This window comes from Sparus aurata, chromosome 2 (genome assembly GCF_900880675.1).
Source record: "Sparus aurata chromosome 2, fSpaAur1.1, whole genome shotgun sequence".
Classification (NCBI taxonomy): domain Eukaryota; kingdom Metazoa; phylum Chordata; class Actinopteri; order Spariformes; family Sparidae; genus Sparus; species Sparus aurata.
Genome location: NC_044188.1, coordinates 12571953 through 12587725, shown reverse-complemented (window position 1 = coordinate 12587725; position 15773 = coordinate 12571953). Strand labels below are relative to the sequence as shown.

General features: G+C 39.4%; 2 protein-coding genes across 2 annotated transcripts; both read left to right on the top strand.

The window, feature by feature from the left end:
* The first annotated feature begins 3282 nt into the window (after positions 1–3282).
* Positions 3283–6770, top strand: LOC115572099 (extracellular calcium-sensing receptor-like). The gene is made up of 6 exons (XM_030401916.1): positions 3283–3482; positions 3574–3862; positions 3968–4780; positions 4922–5149; positions 5352–5475; positions 5595–6770. The coding sequence occupies exons 1-6, from the start codon at positions 3283–3285 to the stop codon at positions 6506–6508; spliced, it is 2568 nt and encodes an 855-aa protein (XP_030257776.1). The 3' UTR covers positions 6509–6770.
* Positions 6771–8569: 1799 nt separating this feature from the next.
* Positions 8570–11507, top strand: LOC115574233 (uncharacterized). Its single transcript, XM_030405630.1, has 5 exons — positions 8570–8736; positions 9254–9488; positions 9642–9908; positions 10397–10457; positions 10580–11507. The coding sequence occupies exons 1-5, from the start codon at positions 8585–8587 to the stop codon at positions 11242–11244; spliced, it is 1380 nt and encodes a 459-aa protein (XP_030261490.1). The 5' UTR covers positions 8570–8584; the 3' UTR covers positions 11245–11507.
* The last annotated feature ends 4266 nt before the right edge of the window (positions 11508–15773 follow it).

The following is a 15773-nucleotide window of genomic DNA, read 5'->3' as shown; positions in this document are numbered from 1 at the left end:
AGTTTAAGTAAATGCCGGCTACACTAATAATACTTCATCACCACTTTAAATTAAATTATAGCTTAAAGGTAAGTGGGCATAACCTAACTTAAAGTTAATGTAAGGCCTCCTTAGAAAGGAAATCTGTTTCCTTGCTGGGCTGCAGTAGTGATAATAACACAATGAGAGAACTTCATCCTAAAATGTTGCTGTTGTCTACCTTTACGTTTCTGAATACCTTTTTTTTTCTTCTTTTGACATATTTCTGCACCTCTGTCAGAAATAACCAAAACTCTTTCAACACATTTGGCTAATATCTTAAATGTTATACTGAATCTAAAATTGAATATAAAAGTTTAAATGCAACAACAGCGGATATGTAGATATGTGAATTAAAATAGTATTCCCACATTGTAGAAGAGATAAAGAGTGAATGCAGGAAGTCAACCTTATCTAGTCCGGTTTTGCAGTTAAGGCTGGGGTTAAGATGAGTTCAGTCATAGACCGACGAAAAGGTGTGCACTTATCAGAACATGAAGCCTCATAGTATGGGAATGTGTTTTGAACTGAGACACAGGTTAGCCAGTGGTTAGAGCGCAGGATTTACAATAAGCTAATGCCACTTAATTGTAACCAAAGCTGTAAGAAAAATGTCAAACCAATTAAATGACCAAAATAAAAAAATGCTTGTGTAAAATCGACTGTGCAAGTGAGAAACTTCATGATAGCATTACTAAAGTATGACTGCATCAATAAAGCATGAGGCCTGTATTGGCCTCAGGTTTTCCCTGGCATGTATTAAAAAAAAAGTTTGCACTGAAAGTTCAAATATACAAAGATGCAATTCAACAGAAATAAAGGTTACCCAAGTGCATACACAAAAACAATACAGAAGAAAAACAGTGGAAGTCCCCATCTGTTCTGAGCATCACTTCATTAACCAGTGGCTTGACTCCAGTGGGAAAACTGCAACAGGAGATTAGGGATTGCTTCATCCTCTTTCACAACAACAAGAACAACAGGTGGCAAATTGCCTTAAGGGTCGATGTTAATTAAGAACTTTGTCACAACATGTAAATGTTACATTTCAAATCAATTAAGGGTTTGTTTTGATCCTTGTGTCTCTTCCTTCCATGTTCTCCCCTATTTGCTCTGACATCATGTTTTAGCTCTACCATGCCATCGCTGGGCCTATCAGTAATCTACATTTAATTTTGGATTTTAAACATTATAATGAAATTATCTGTAGTTGAAGATCCTGTTTTAGTGGAGACCCTGAGAAACGGCTCTAAATCTCCTGTTTGTTGTCCTTAAGTATTTGGCAACATCTAGCTACTATCTATTTTGCCTTGTGCCCCATACCTTATGCAATAGCATGATTTATCAATCTGAAACTTTAGGAAGTCATAACCCCACAAATGCATTACAGCATATGCTCTGCTTATTGCAACTGTGCAGGTACAGTGTGTCAGGCCTGTGTGACATCAAGAGGGAACATTCAACCATTGAAACACTGTTTTAAAATCAAATTGGACTTTTCTTTTATCACTAACAGAAAACAAATCAAGATAATAAAAAAAACTTATCAATCACACCACTGAGTGTTTTATGTAATTTTATTTTATGGTTACATTTTGTGGACATTGAATGACAGAAGCAGTAAAATCATACAATAAATCATTTATTGATTGTTTTGACTTTTTATTCTGGTACCAAATTAGGGTCTTCGGCTGTTGCAATCCCTTCTGCCTGGCTTGTTACTGCCTCTGTCCTCTTCTAGATTTGCTCTTCCCCGCCATAGTGTCTGTTGTCGTATAAACCAGCTGGCCAGGCAGGAAACAACTTTTTAATTTTTTTTTTAATTTTAAAGTTTTTTTAAACAAATTTCCATATTCAGATATTTCCTTGCATTTCTTTTCATGTGCACACAACAGGTGATCTAGAACTGCGCAATGAAATTATCTGAAAACATAATTTTTCAAGCTCAAACTATTATTGACCCTTATTCGCTTTCATATCCTACCTCCTTAGCTGATCAGTTTCCCATATATCTTCTATGGAGTATAAGCACAGCACTGAATGGCTACAAAGCAACGAACACGTGGTGGTCATTTTCGGAGGTTGTTTCATTTAATTGTTTTCAGTAAACAGTTAAAATGCAATCAACTAAATATCAATCACTGCATTTTTTATTGCACCTTTGACCACATAAAAACAACAGATTAAAGTGTTTCCACACAACACATATGACTAATATATACTGGGTAATAACGATATGCTGATTAGTTATGAAACACTCATAGAGAGCATACCCACAAAAGAACATATTAAGAACATGATTTTGATATTACAGAAATGTTTAACAATAGATTTAATATGCATCCGGATCCCGGCTGACATCAAAATGCACTAAAATCCATTATGGGACTACAATACATCTATGATTTATTTTCTATTTAAGTGTTTCCATGAGAAAATATTAAACATGCACTTCACAATGTTAAGAAATATATATTTTTTAAATCCTTCATCTGTACCTGGTTTCCAGTTTTTCTTGGATTCATGGCCTAACTTTCTACTAATATTTAAATATCTTTTTAAGTATCAAACAAACAAAGAACAACAAAAACAAACATTTCAAAGCAAAAGAAACAGACTCCGAGAACAGAAATAGATTTTAGCTGAAAAGATGTAATTCAAGTTTTGAAGAATGAACTGTTGTGGTAACTTACATCTGTTAATATGTATCTATTTATATTAACTGATATATGCATGGGGTTTCTTTCTCAAAATAAAAACATCTGTATGACAGTTAGGAATTCAAATCTGAAGACAACAGATGAGAAACACCGAAAAAAATCAGTTTAAACCTCGCATGGATTTGCTGTGACAGTAATTTGGATAGACTCTGCCTCTTTTAATTAGCATGGAACTGAACTGTGAAATGTTTTTTTTTCATAACAAAATGTTTTAATCATGACAAAGTTTGTTTCAATAACAGAGCCAATTGTTTGAATTGTGCTGGTTCACAGAGATCACAGCATCATCATGGTGACAACAACGTGCTGCTGAGAATCACTGAATACTATGTTGAAACCCCCAAAAAACAAAGGTTTCATAGAAGCTACTTAGTTTCCATCCTGTTTTTTTCTCTTTCCCTAGGGGCAGGTGCCTCATCTGCTTTACACCCTAAAGTAGCAGGTCCATAGACATGAGAACTAGGGTTGAAAAGACATTGATAGGGTATAAAGGATGCCACATGGTGCAGCGGTTAAAAAAAATACCAGCTTGCAGAGTGAAGCAATGCCACTGCTCAAGCTGGTCTTCCTGGTTCTTCTGATCAGGAGGGGGAAGCCTGTGTGCCGGCTGCAGGTGAGAGCACAACCACCTGAGCTGACGAAGGCTGGCGACTTCATCTTAGGTGGCATTTTCACCTTTCGTACTGGCTTCAGAGGCAGCGTGTCCACTTTTCAAGCCTTACCTGATCCTCAAACGTGCCTGAAGTAAGTATGTCTTTTTGGTTTTGTGCTTCCTTGTTTTATACATTTTCTGTAAAAAAAACCAAATGATTTTATGTCTCTTTTTTTTTTCTAGCATAAATGTAAGAGAGTTCAAATTTGCCCAGACCATGATCTTTGCAATTGAGGAAATAAATCAAATTCCTTCTATCTTACCCAACCACACACTGGGCTACAAGATATTTAATTCATGTGGAATGACAAACATCATTAAGTCTGCTATAGATTCCATCAATGGGCAGAGTGAGATCATAGATGAGAGGAACTGCACAAAGGCAGACACTGCGCAGGCTGTATTAGGCCACTCTGGCTCTGCACCTACAGTGGGATTTGCTCGGATTTTAGGAAGGTTCCAGATACCAGTGGTAAACATTTCACTTTCATACAGACTGCACGTCACCAGTCATTGTCATAGTGTTTTCTTTGTGTAGGATTAACATGTAGATAACACGTTTCTGTTGTTTCTACAGCTCAGTCACTTTGCAACCTGTGCTTGTCTGAGCAACAGAGAGGAGTTTCCATCTTTCTTCCGAACTATTCCCAGCGATCTCCACCAGAGCAGAGCCCTGGCAAAGCTTGTCAAGCACTTTGGCTGGACCTGGGTGGGGGCGATTAGCAACAAAAACTCTTATGGTATCAAGGGGATCACCACATTTATAGAAGCTGCAAAGGAAGAGGGGGTGTGCGTTGAGTATTACCACGCATTTGGGCAAGAAGGTTCTCTTCATGAGTTAAAAAAAATAGTTGAAACTGTGAGGTACTCCACCTCTAAAGTCATCATGGCGTTCATGTCCCACAGAGAAATTAAGTTGCTGGTGAAAGAGCTATACAAACAGAACATCACAGGACTGCAGTGGGTCGGCAGTGACGCCTGGATCACTGATCACTCTTTGACTGACAGTGAGGGACACAGCATCCTGGTGGGCTCCCTTGGCTTCGTTGTCAGCCGAGCTAAGATCCCGGGGTTGGAGCAGCACCTGAGGCAGCTCCGCCCCTCACAGTTCCCTGACAGTCAGTTTGTCAGAGATTTCTGGGAAGATATGTTCGACTGTGCTCTGAACGGAAGTGCCAAAACACTGAGAAAGGCATGCCGTGGCTCTGAGAGCTTGCAAAATGTCGAATCGTATTTCACAGATGTTTCCGAGCTGAGGTTCAGCAATAATGTGTACAAGTCAGTTTACGCAGTGGCTCATGCTCTCAACAACCTGGTCACATGCGAGGAGGGGAAGGGCCCCTTCGCAAATGGGAGCTGTGCCAGTACTGAAAACATTCAACCATGGCAGGTGAGGAAGAAAACCAAAATGATCTGATCTTTTGAATCATTGATTAGTTTTCATCCCATAAAACTCTGATGGGATTTAAATTCACACAAGTAGACAAAGAAAGTGAGACTGCTGTACTTAGGTGCCTCCTCTTCTCTGCAGGTGCTACATTATTTACAGAATATCAACTTCACAACAGGTCAAGGGGAAAGAGTGACCTTTGACCAGAACGGAGACTCACCTGCAAGATATGAACTCATAAATGTACAACGTGTGACCTCGGAGACAATGCATGTCGCCACAGTTGGCATTTTTGATGTCACTCTGCCCCGTCGGCGTCAGTTTATTATGAACGGTGTGGAGATAGTGTATGGGGGAGGAAGTCACACGGTACATATTCACATTGCTTTGTTCTCACATTTGTGGCTGGTCACTCACAATGCCATACTGTGTAACATTTCATAATCATCTAGAAATAAAGTGCTGCTTTGCGACTGTTTTTCAGTGAATTCAAAATGAGTGAAGACCAACCAGAAAAAGAAGTGAACACAATGTTAATCACACATGACTCCTCCGCTTATTTATGCACCAGGTGCCTGTGTCAGTGTGCAGTGAGAGCTGTCCCCCAGGAAAACGCAAAGTCCTGCAGAAAAGAAAACCTGTTTGCTGTTATGACTGTATACCATGTGCAGAAGGAAAAATCAGCAACATTACAGGTTTGATTTGGAAAGAAACATTCCTTTTTAATGGGAAATATGTTGTTTCTAAAATATGCATATCCCTCTTCCTGATGACCATAGGACCTAATCAATGTTTTTGTGTCTTTGAAAAACAGATTCTTTTGAGTGCCTCAAATGTCCCATTGATTACTGGCCAAACACCACAGGAGACACATGCATCCTGAAGGAGATTGAATTTTTGTCTTATGCAGAGATCATGGGGATAATTTTAACATTCTTTTGTTTGGTTGGGGTGATTTTGACAGCTGTGATAACGTTAGTGTTTTTTCACTTTCGAGAAACTCCAGTTGTCAGGGCCAACAACTCTGAGCTGAGCTTCCTGCTGCTCTTCTCTTTGAGTCTGTGTTTCCTGTGTTCTCTGACCTTCATGGGCCGGCCCTCTGAGTGGTCCTGCATGCTGCGACACACAGCATTCGGCATCACCTTTGTCCTCTGTATCTCTTGTGTCATGGGGAAAACACTAGTGGTGTTAATGGCCTTCAGGGCCACACTCCCAGGTAGTGATGTGATGAAATGGTTTGGGCCTGCACAGCAGAAACTCAGTGTTCTGGGTTTCACTCTTATACAAGTTATCATTTGTATCCTCTGGTTAACAATTTCTCCTCCTTTTCCCTTTAAGAATTTTAAAATATTCAAGAGCAAAATCATCTTAGAGTGTGCTCTGGGCTCAGCTGTAGGCTTTTGGGCTGTACTTGGGTACATAGGACTTCTGGCCATGTTATGTTCTGTTCTTGCTTTTCTGGCTCACAAACTGCCTGAACATTTCAATGAAGCCAAATTTATCACCTTTAGCATGCTGATATTCTGTGCAGTATGGATCACTTTTATCCCAGCATATGTCAGCTCTCCTGGGAAGTTCACTGTAGCTGTTGAGATTTTTGCTATTTTAGCCTCCAGTTATGGACTTCTTTTCTGCATTTTCATCCCCAAATGTTATATTATTCTGCTGAGGCCAGAGTTAAATACCAAAAAGCATATCATGAGTAAAACAAAAGATATATATTGTTAATTAATTACTGATTGATTAGATTTTGAATCACAGTATATGTTGCATGTACTAATGAATTATTAGTCAAAGACTAGATGATCTTGCATTGCATTGCATACTTATTTGATTATCTTCACTAACAGACATACAATTCTCACAGCTAGTGCATTAAATGAGAAATTAAAATGTGCTTTATAGTGAGGGGGGGACTGTTCCTGAATAATTACCTAATAATAATTAGGTCAGTTTAAAAAACACTTAAGGTAAAATAACCACAACATTATTCCAGCAAAATCAGTTTCAAAATGGAACATTTGTCATTAACGTTTTTCATTGTATAAACTTGAATTAAACTTTTGAGATCATAAAATGATCATGTGTTGTGTATCTTTTGACCAATTTATTTCTCCACCATGCTTCTTAGCCCAAAAAGCTTCTTAGAGAAAATAAATGCTTATTTAGTACTGCATCATTGACATATGATTTAGAGATAAAAACATAAACATTTTCTTCAAGGCTATGGACTACAATTTTCCTCCTGTTGCGCCCCTGATCTAGGGGAAATTAGAGACATAGCATGATGTGCTTCTCCCCATTCTTCCCACTCCCAAGAAGGCCATTGTCACAGGAACTTTTAAATTACGGTAGCACTTTTATTTTTGCTTCAGAGGGAGAGAAGGCCAAAACAACAAACAAAAGCATCTATCTCCCTACCTTCCCTATACAAATCAAAAGTATTAACAAAAAGACAAAATCTTACCTAACTCACTAAATAAGGAATAACAGGAGAAAAAAGGGTTCTCCCTCCTATTGGGGCTACCACACACGGTTTTATGGATTCACACATTTACAATAGACTACACTAAAATTACACTAGGTTTCACAAAATACAAACACAGAATCCTAGTCAAACTAGACACAAGTCCCAGTTGGGGGGATGGTTGGAGAGGGAGACTGCAGTCAGCCGGTGGTTCAAAAGGGCTCCTCTCTTGCCTCTGACCAATCCTGGAGCAGCAATCAGGTGGCTCCAGCCAATCAGCAGGTCCAACCTGCTATCAATCATTCACACACACTCCACTTGGATGTCCAAGGATATCCGTGGCGTTATATTGGGGGAGTAGACTGCTTACACACTTGGAAGAGAAGGGTCAGAACAGCACCACATATATAACACACAAAATAATGACCCAGGGCCATAACACTCCCCAAATCTGAAAGGAAGTCAACTGTGTGGCTTTGATTTTAATAATTTATCTATAGACTGTCCACAATGAGTCCAATAGTGTCATAGGAGGAGAATGGTAGACCAGACCTGTTTTTCAAAACCTGGCACCTGCATTACCCACAATGCAACTTAGCTACTGAGTGACATCATGGGGCATTTTGTCAGATTACATGCAGCTTCCTCCGGAGCCACAAAATACTTTACTCTACTCTTTTCACATATGCAGTAGTAATGTATTATTAACACAATATGTGTTAGTATATGATGTGATAATATGATAAATTAAATGGAGTTACCCTTTAATATATATGGTATCTCGATTAGAAAAGGACCATAGTGTGTGGACAGAACAGAAGGGTTAAATTATGAAGTTCTTCTTCAATAATTACTCAATGATAATTAGTTTTTACATATGAATCCTGTGTAATCTGATGCATAAGCAGATGATTCTGATCATATTATCTTGTCTCATGAATAATGATGACATATATGTTTGGTACATGACTGTTTTAAGATAATTTTGTAAAAATGTGTTTGTGCACATCTGCTTGTTATTCAGTGCTGATTTCCAGAATCAGCTGGAAAAAGTGAACCAATTCAGCCTCAGTAAACACGCCAAACCTAGTCAGTAAACAAGATTAAGATTGATTGTTTTTAGTAGACAGGGCCCATGTGTATTCTTGTCAGATTTACTCTTCATGCCTGACATCCTTCAGGTCTTACCTCAGAGGATGGCCCACTAAACTGCCTCCTACACCTGAGTAGCAGAGAGGAAGCTATAAAACACATCCTTCCAAGAATTCTGACTGTGCCAAAGGCGAGGCTCTGAGATGACATCAGTCACATTTTTCTTTTTAACACTGTTCACTTGGATGGTGTCATCTGGCACATGGTTCAGACTAGACCAGTGTACTGAGCTTAGTCAGCATGGGTATGATGAAGAGACAAAGGGCTTCAGCTCAAATGCATCAGATAAAAAGACTGTTACTCATGACAAAACAAAACTGCCACTGACATGTGAGAGGTGAGTATATTGTTGGTAGATTAGTGTTTTCTGTTTCCTTCATTTTCTTCCTCTTGTATGTTGCTTATTAACTTGCTTTTTTGCTGTCAAGCTTGGATACCCAAGTGTGGTTTATCACAGATTCATCAGCAATGAACATGTGATGTAATGATTTCCTCAGCGGGGAAGCAGCCTGACTTATGGGGGCCTAAACACCACATTGAGAGACCCCTCAAAAAAAGACAATTAGATAATCTCTGGAGTACCTCTCATGACTCAATTTCAAGACAATTTACTGTAATCCTATACAAATTAACAGTCACACAGGTTATTATGCTCTTCACGTTGCACTGGAAGATTTGAAGATGTTGTTTTACCAGTATTGTTCAGTTTTCTTGCTTCTAAAATGCCAGTTTAGCTTGTGTCTGTTTTAATGGTGAGTAGTTGGGTGATTAGTGCAATGTACAGTAGTTAAGGGTTATGGGTGTGTGTGTGATCATGACCTGATGCTTGTTACTTTTTTATCTCACTCGTCTAGATCTACTGGAATGAGTGTTGCCTTGAAGAGATCTTTTACGCTGGACAGCATAAAAAAAGACTGCACTCTCTTTCCTGGTGTGACTTTAAACTGCTTGTTCTTTAACGGCTGTGTGAACCTGTTGCAAAGAGTTAAAGACATTGTGGGCAGAGAGAAGCAAAACAGGCATGTCCGCGAGTGTCCATTTCAAGAGTTCTTGGTGTTCTTCTTTTCTAAGACCCACTGCTGTCCCGAGGTGAGCCCCAGAGGTCAATATTAAGAGGAAGCAATTTAGACCAGCACACTTTCACAATTATTGCCATTTTGTGTATGCAATGCATGTCTACTTGTTCTAATTTGCTATTAAATGTATTATGATCATGTTTGTTTGTGATTTCCCTTCAAGCAGATGAAGACTGATAATCACAGCACACATTTGAATTACAGATGTCTTTGTCCTTCATGTGTTCCACTGAGATCTGTGGCTCACGCCTCCCACATCATCACCTTTGTTGTAGAGGACTGCTGGAAATCAACAGATTGTAACCTTGAGATAAAAATCTTTGGACTTAGATCTGCATTTTTAGAGTTCCTTGTCTTCAGCCTGCCTGAGAGTCAAGTGAGCTTGATGTCCTATCAAAGACTATCAAAGAAGTCTTACGTCTGCTGTGTGCAGGTTTGCATATATACCCATAATATTTCTTTGCGACGCCTAAGTTCTGTGAAGTTCTCTCAATAAAAGTGTATTTCAGGATAAAGTCAGTGCTCAAATCAAAAATACTGTAGACTTTGAATGTATTGCAATCGTGACAGCTGTTTTAATTATGCTTACCAAAGTGAGTCAAATATTTTTAAAGTTATATCGTCAAGGATGGATGTTGTGATGACGGATTTAAAGCAAAATGCAAATTCAAGTCAATATGAAGAGCACTTGTGTGTATATTGTATATTTTTCTATATGATTTGGATAAAAGTTCAGAATTTTAAGGTTTGCATATATATATATAAAACAACCACATGGGTCTACACTACTATATGTTTTCTATATTATTCAGTGAATTTACATGGATTTTTGGAAACAAATGACAAATTGTATTGTATTTGTAACTATATTTGCAGAAATGTGTGATCTGTCTGGAGTGATTAATTTGCATATATTCTCAGCAGGTGCCATGGAAGTTTTGTGCACCACTTGCTCACAAAGAAATATTTCTAACACAAGCAGGTAATATTAAAAGCAAGTATTTCATTCTTTACAAGAAAAGCACATGCTATTTTCCTTGAAAAGTCACATAATAATCCAAACCTTTTTTCCTCACATCGCATCAAATTTGCTGTTTATACCAGGTGGGGTGGAGAATGTGCAGCCTGTAGACACCAGCAGATGGGTGGCAAGATGTTTTCTGGCAGCTGTGTTACTGCATGGAATCTACATGATGAGAGTAAAGACATCACCAAACCGAGTCGGTCCTGCTCATGGCAGTAACTCTTCAATTGTGGTGCTTTTTACCATGACATGGCACTGTTTTTCCCCATCACGCAGCATCCACCAGCCTTCTGAGTGGTCCCAGATAGCTGTAGGGATGACTTTTGTCTTCTCCCTATCTTGTGCTCTTGGAAGATCTGTGCATGTGTTAATTGCCTGCAGGACTGCTCTTTCTGTCATGAAACTGTTTTGCAGCACACAGCTGCATTGTAGGGCTTTTCATGTGACTGTATTGTTTATCTGGTTAACCCTCAACCCTCTTTTTACAAATAAGAACACAAGACACTGGTTTGAAGACATACTTGTTGTTGAAACTATGGGATTAACACCAAAATCATGGGCTGTGTTAAGGCAGATAGAGCTACTGGCCACTTTTTTTCTGTTTGTCTCACTTCCCAGTATGCTACAATCCATCCTGACTAAATTAAACGTTTTAAGCGTCCTCTTAAATGTGCAGCTGATAACCTGTCTACAGAATTCAAGGGTACCAACAAAGTATGTACTGCTCATCAAGATCAACCGGTGATTTTAAAAAATATATAAACCTATGCGAACCTGTCACACTACATAGTTCTAAAGTTGAATTTGATGACACTCTCAATAAAAATAAATAAATAAATAAATAAATAAATAAAATAAGGCCATCATGTTCTATTTTTTTCTTCATTAATACCCTCTCAGCATGCAGTTTTGGAAAACAAGTTTATTGAACAGGAGCATTGTAGCTTGAATAATACATACTATGATTTATCAAACAATCGCATGTTCCAAAAGTAAGAAAAAAAAGAAAAAAAATCTCCTGTACATATTTACTCTCTTTGTTTTAAGCATTTAATTTTTTTCATTTTACGTGGTGAGGATTGCAGACACTCCACGGCATCCACAGCGATTGGAGTGGTGACAGTTGGATGTAAAAAAAACCCCTCTCATGTTATATTTCTATTAGCTATTCTACCACTGCATACATCGCTGACTGTAAGGAACACTTGTACAATAGTACACTATCTCAATATTAAACAGTTTTTTTTATGTAAATGTGTCCTGTGTGATTTTTTTTTTATTCATGTTTTATAATGGCACTTTCACTTAAAATGTTTACCATAAGCTTATATGGGAAAACATAATGATGTAGGCCATTTAACATTATTTTTTCAATGAATCATAGTAAATGTGCTTATTAAGTGTTAAGTGAAAATTAATTTAAATTAAGCCCACTAATGACAAATACACACGCACACACACACACACACAGTTAAATTTGATTATACACACAAATTCTGCTGCTCCTCAAAGCATCTAGGCAGCAACAATAAAAAGCATATGGGTGCAGTTTATCTCAGTCGGTAGCGCGCGCGTCCCATGTGCCGAGGCTCTGCAGCGGACCCGGGTTCAACTCCCGACCTGGGTCCCTTTGCTGCATGTCACTCCCCCTCTCTCTCCCTGTTTCCTGTCATATCTTCAGCTGGCCAAAAAAATATTTTTTAAAAAAACAATAAAAAGCATGGCTGCCAGCCACCGTGCAGGTCGATGCCGACATTTTTGTGGCATTATTCCCTCTCTGAGAAGTATTGCACCTTGCTTTGACTGTGGCATTTATAGAGCAGCTTGTGATTATGTGCTGATGGACTATACATGTCATCCTATCTACCATCCTGTTAACACCTCAGGCGAAGGGAACTGCCCCTCATATGACTTCCTGGCCTGTTCTAATACTAACAGGCCCTCCCACCTTAGGTGAAGGGGAATCTCCCCTCCTCTCTCATAATGATATGTTAATTACTGCATTCAAAATTATTTAATTCCAACAAGCTGCACATTGACAGAGTGACCGACACATTCCTCCTCTATTCATTGGCACCGAGGAGATGAATCAGTCCTCTTGGGAGGAGATGGATTTCCGTTCCATTGAGGTCCATGAACTTATATGGAAACAAGCAGTGTCTACGACAGACAGTGGGGTACATTGTGTCATAGTCATTCTGTATGCTAGGCAGATACTGTTATTGGATCAGCTTTGCAAATGGTTCCCCACCATCAACCTAAAGAATGCATTTTAACGTGGCACAGAAAGACAGGAAGTTCCCGCATTTTGTCTCACAGGAAACAGATGATTATAGCCTACTCCCTGGCTGCCCACCAGGGACGTGCACATGATTATAGAGGGGCAGGGGCTCAAAGTCAGGAAAGGGCAGTACGTGCGCGCGAAATGTAGATTAATTAATGTAAAATGAATAAACAGTACTTATAGAAAGCTAACTACTTAGCTGTGTATCCTGTGTAGCTGTGAGTGATATGCAATTGCCATTTATTTTGTGTCAACAAATTATTGTCAACATGATTTTATTCACATTATAATACTGAGGTTTGGAAGACATGCAATTCAGCTACAATTCTTAAAAAGCAATAAAACACTGGTTTATTATTAGGCTATTTATTGAGCAAGTGCAAACTAGAAATACAGGCTACACATCTAAAAATGTGACAAAACCAAGAAATGACTACTGTGACTGCTACTGTAAGTAGGAACAGCAATGTTTACAACAGCAAAGTTGCAGTAAACTCAATATCTGATAGAAGTTTGAGATTTGAGATAAACAGCCGACACAGCTGTCAGATTGTTCTAACTCTCATTAACAAGCATATAGCATAGCTTAATAAGCACAAATGGGTGCTCTTCAGAAATATGACTCATATTTAAGCACGTTAAATAAGTGGAAGGTGACTTGTTAGCCCCCACAAGGAAGTTAAGTTAATTGATTTATAACTCACAAAGGTTCAAGTCGCTCTACTGTCACGTGTCATCTACGTGCATGGTGGAGTTCTCGATGAGGCAGCTCTCTCTCTCTCTCTCTCTCTCTCTCTCTCTCTCTCTCTCTCCCTCTCTCTCTTCTCTGCAAGAGACAGAGTGGAGCAGCGGACAGAGAGGCGGCTTGAGGCTCAACACACACACAACACCTATTACGTACGAAATTCATACGGTAGATAACCGTGGCGTTTTTATACCGCCGTTTTTTCACATCCCTATGCACAACAGGAATTTATTTATTAATCTATCTATAAATGCATGGAATCTCTGTCTGTCTGTGTGTGTGTGTGTGTCTGTTAGTCAAATATCTCTGCGGATCAGGATCACACTGACCCGAGACTTTCAACATGGCTGCTGCGTGGTTCAGTGGTGTGCATCTAAGCATTTGTTTGGACTGCAATAATACCGTGAATAAATTATTTCATAATTGCTTTACAAATTCCGCTGAGCATTGTCCACCAGAGCCACCACAGTCACGTGCGCATCAGAGCCAATCACTGCAGAGCTCAAGCCCACGACATACCTGAAGAAACAAGCGGATTTATACCTACAGCGGCGCGAGCTGGACCGGGATTTTGCCGCAGTTCGGTCCGTTCTGTTCTGTGCATCTAAACTGACTGCTGTGGATTAATGAGATTAAACGAGTCCGGACCGAGTTTGTTCGGGTCTGAGGAGATCCGAAGACGCGCGGACAACAAAGTGGAATCGGAATCTGTGGATGTTCGTGTGTAGCTAGCCGCTAGCTAGCCACTAGCCGCTAGCGGCTAGCTACACGGCCCACCTCCCGAGGCGACGGACCGGCACGGCCACAACCGGACCTAGGGTAAATAATGTCCGCCACGCTTTTTCGCGAACATTGCCGTCACGTTTGCTTTGTGTCTGGTGCAGAAGAAACGGTAAAAACGGGCTTTTGTCACGAAAGTGTCCAAGCAGCAAGTTTGGTTGTTGAGGAACAGGAAGTTGTGGGAGGGACCTAGGCGGATGATTGACATGCAACGACGGTCGGTGTGTAGACAGCGATATTGAGAGTTGAGAGATTTGTGACATTTAGCGTGTTTGGAGTGTGTAGTTAGTGTGTTATGTAGTGTTTGGTGTAGTGTGTTTAGTGTGTAGTGGAGACGGTTTTTTGTTTAATGAGTCAGAATGAGGAGAAGCTGAATGTGGAGCAGGCAGTCCAGCTATTTATTCAGCTGGAAGGAGCTCAGGCAGACCTGAGCATTGCCTGCATTTAAATGTAAATAGTTACATATAACTTTGTACATTTTTTAAATGTATGCACAAATTTAGCAAATGACAATTTATATTTGCAAGTAAAAAAAAAAAAATGGTTTGTTAAACATATTTGTGGTTTTCACAGTAAAAAAATCTAACTTTTTCTACTCGGATTTTATGTTTTTTTTTGTGATTTTAGGTCCATTGTGTTAATACAGTATGTCAAAATGAAAAAAGATCTGTACAGTCACACATGTGAGGTTGTGCTGAAAATAATGACACCAAGTAAATAGTTTTTAAGGTGAAATATAATGGCAAAATCAAAAATAGTCAAAAACAGCCAATTATACCCTGGAATATCGGATTTCACAACAAACCTAAATATCCCTGACATCCCACCTTCAAACACAGCCTCATTTGGCCATCCATGAAAAAGCTGCTTAACCTCCCACTTTTTTATAGGAATACACTTTTCTTACGGGCACTGCACTAGTTAAAAAAACCACACAAAAAGGGCACTTTATAATACGTGGCAAAAAGGGCAGGGGCTCAAGCATCCCTTGGGCCTTATGTGTGCAAGTGCCTGCTGCCCACTGTAGCACTTTATGCAACATTAAACTAGCATTTGGGTAAATGTGGCTATCAATGACATGATCAGGGATACTTATTGATTATGATAAAAATAAGCTCCAATTGACATTAGATCACCTCAGGGGCACCAACCTTAAGAAGGGAAATGATAGCCAATTCAATAATTCAGTCTCATAAAAAGGTACTGAATTGCGGAGAGAACAAACAAACAATGATGTTGCTCACATTATTAGCTCACGGATATGCAAAACACATGGCAGGAAGGACCTGCAGCGGGTGGTGAGGGCAGCAGCACATGTCATTGGGATTACACTACACTGATTGACTCCAAAAGAAGGCCAGTGGTATTGTTAAGGACCCCACTCACCACGGACATTACCTCCCCCCTGCCCTCTGCGAAGAGATATATATCTATCAGATCTAAAACCATCAGACTGAAGAACAGT